At 43.7% G+C, this 3,285-nt stretch overlaps 1 protein-coding gene across 1 annotated transcript in view; it reads left to right on the top strand.

Moving 5' to 3' along the window:
* Nucleotides 1–1,449: 1,449 nt before the first annotated feature.
* Nucleotides 1,450–3,285, top strand: part of igdcc4 (immunoglobulin superfamily, DCC subclass, member 4) — a 50,072-nt gene continuing 48,236 nt past the window's right edge. The window contains exon 1 of the mRNA XM_005748896.1: nt 1,450–1,741. Within this exon, the coding sequence (XP_005748953.1) occupies nt 1,675–1,741 (67 nt within the window). The 5' untranslated portion in view covers nt 1,450–1,674. The remainder of the gene's footprint in view (nt 1,742–3,285) is intronic.

The following is a 3,285-nucleotide window of genomic DNA, read 5'->3' as shown; positions in this document are numbered from 1 at the left end:
AATCAGACACCTGGGAAATACATCCATCCCATTTCATTTCATCAGCTCAAATCAATCTCCCATCAGTATTAAATGAATACACTGAGAGCAGAAATCTGGCTGGGCAAGATATTATTACCAAAGGGAAGTCCTTCATTACAGCCTTTTATGGTTGCTTGTCTTTCCTCTATAGAAAGAATCCTTTGTATATATATTGTAGATCCTGTTTGAGAGTCAACTATATCTTTGAAAGCACACATTATGGAATAAGCTGAGCCCACAATGAATCACAGTGGTATTTCTTTTTCATTCAAGCAAGCAATTTAGCAGTTTATGTCACATCAAATGTTACATGTGGCGCTATGGATTTTTACAGTGTAATTAGCAGCTATAGCGTGAACTCGGACTGCTGTATAGCCACATGTAACAGGTAAAGCATGTGCTTTTTATTTATGTTTTTCCTTCAGCGCTTCTCTGTATGGTAGTGTATGTGCGGATGCTGCTGGTGTCAGTGATGCTGAGCGCGCTACACGAGGCGAGTCTTTGTCTGCTCCGGGAAGGCTGGGCTCCAGCTGGCTCCTGCTATGTGTTTGCATGCAGAAGTCAGTGGTTCCCCCAGTACCCGGAGCAGGAGGCGAGCTGTTTGATTGATTGGGATGCACACCACCAACGCCCCCTCCTCCTCCTCACCTCCTCCTCTTGGCTGCACTTGCTTTGGGTGCACATGTGTCTCTCCAGCTCTCCATTTTTTCTTTACACTGACCAGCTTTATCACACACGGGCGTTCATTCAGTAGGTAACAAAGGTGCACGCACACACACACACACACACACACACACACACACACACACACACACACACACACACACACACACACACACACACAAGAAATGGAGAAAAAATAATTAAAAACGAAGAAATACTGCGTGCATGAATGCCTGAGTGTAGATGTTGCATGATTAAGGTTAACGTTTGATGTATATTTTGATGTATGAGCGCACATAAACATCCCAAGCGGCTCCGACATCGGGTTCATTCAGGGCAACGCATTAGCAGTCATTACAGATAACCACTTAGCCAGACCATTCTCTACACTTGGTGTTTCTCTTGCAGAGACTGTGGCATAACTCTAACGAATTCATCATTTTAGACAGAAAGAGAGAGAGAGAGAGAGAGAGAGAGAGAACGCCTGGAATAAACATGTATTTCGAAAGATTTGATGTTTCAGGTGCTTTTCACAACGCATTCGCTCCGGACCAATAAAGTCTTTGTGGAAAGCATGGGGCTGAAAAAAGGACGAAGTAAGGGTGTGTTAAAATCACCGACAGCTTTTCAGGACTCCAGCGACGACCAGCCAGCCAGTGTCTGGTGAACGTGCGTGTGCGTGAAAGTGCGCGCACGTGTGTGTGTGTGTGTGTGTACTGTGTTAGGACCCGCAGCCAACACACACTTAACATTCGTTCGCAACATGGCGTTGAAGCGCCGAGAGACACGACGGCTCTCCCCCGACTAATGCAACCTTATTGTTAGGAAAACCAGGGAGACTGTTAACCAAAGAACCCTAAACATTCTCAGAGACTCCTTTACGCACCGGCGGAGACAATAGCGGATTCCAGCATATGAATGTCGCTATAACGGTATAGCTGTTGTATAGACTCAAGCTGCTACCCCACTGGTGGAAATCAAAGGCTGTACATGGCGGTGGAGAGTACAATTTGGCTGTTCTGTCTTCTTTCGCTGTTTTGTGGTCCATCCAAGCAAGGTAAAGCGCTCACTTAAATCTTCTTCTTCTTTTTTTCTTGTATGGTGCATGTGTGAGCCAGCGGACCTCTCGTATTACTCTGAAGTGCAGTTACTCAGAACATAAGTAGACTGCGATAACAGATATGAGCTACTGGGTGAATCTGCACCTTGCACAGTTTGTGCAATATCCCCTCCGTATTCAGTGTTCACCTCATTTGGCCTCTCTAATCCCCACGATGTAGGGGTGTTTTGTTAGGGTACTTCATTGGTATCTCTCTCAGGACGCGCTGGAAAGCTTTGGCGATGGGAAGTTGCAGCACATTGCCCAAGGAGTAGCCACAGTGTTGTTGAATGTTGCCACAGGGCGGCCAGGGGCTTTGAAGCGACCGTGGGAAGTTTGGGATCCAAACCAGGGAATCGGACTCACAATAACAACATGTGTGATGGGCTTGTGCGTTCAGAAATAGAATTATGTCCTGCAGCACACCACTATTTCATGTTCTGCTGCTGGGGGGGGGGGGGTAACTTTTTCTGTTACGGTGCACTGATGTGCGCAAGGGACGTTATGGTTTCCCCCTCTGCATGGCTCAGAAAAGTTGAGGGAGAGGTTTTTGAAGACAGTGTAACATCATCAAAAGTATTCTACATATTTATAGATTGCCGTATGATCTATAGAAATCTAAAGATGGATGCATCATAATGAATATGATAGCTGTACAGCAAAAAGTTTATTTCCTAATAACTGCTGTGGCTGGTTGAAGAGGAAAATGCTAACAGTGGTGGCGATGAGCCGGTGAGAGACTGTCTGGTCACCGGATTTACATGACAAAAGACCAGCGCAGAACACGAGTGGCTCTTATAAAGTAAAATGCTTACCAGTGGTCAGGAAACAAAAAAGATAGAACATTTGATTTCCTTAAAACTTTTTATTCCAAAGCCCAACTTTCTGATTTTTGTCTAATGACTGTCTAACATGTCAGAACATTTCTGTATGAAATCACTGAGGCAACATTCAGCTCAAGAAGAGCATCATATCAGAATTTCATAATCTGTTTCCATCTTGTTCATCAGAGAGTTTGGATTATAAGATAAACACATGGACTGAAACTGAAATTCTTGCAGAGGATTGGAAATCAGTGGGTACTGTAACTCCTAGTCAGACATGAGAAAGTATGTAACTCCTGCCATGTATGTATGTGCGTGGCAGTGTGGACAGATTAAACATTTTGGGAGCAGGTTAGAGTGGCATGTGAAAGTTTTTTTTTTTTACAATTAGTCAAATCTATAAAAATGCCAAAGACAACACAGATTGATAGGCAGAAAATTGTATTTTTGCAACAGCAAAGTGATTCTGAAAGTGTTATTTGCCACAAAATAGGCATGTCTCAGCATATTGTGGATGCTGTGAAAGAGAAAAAAAGGAGAAGAGGCTGAAGCATCCCAAATTACAGAAGAACTCATATGAAAATTGTTGGTAACAGGTGTTAGGGAGGAAAAACTTTGGTTCGAGTCATCATCATGAATATGTACAGAAGAGGTCAGGAGAGAGGTGTAGCAGTAAGT

The sequence above is a fragment of the Pundamilia nyererei genome, unplaced genomic scaffold (genome assembly GCF_000239375.1).
Source record: "Pundamilia nyererei isolate P.nyererei 1_Seehausen unplaced genomic scaffold, PunNye1.0 scaffold00233, whole genome shotgun sequence".
Lineage (NCBI taxonomy): Eukaryota > Metazoa > Chordata > Actinopteri > Cichliformes > Cichlidae > Pundamilia > Pundamilia nyererei.
This window is presented reverse-complemented; position numbering and strand designations above follow the sequence as displayed.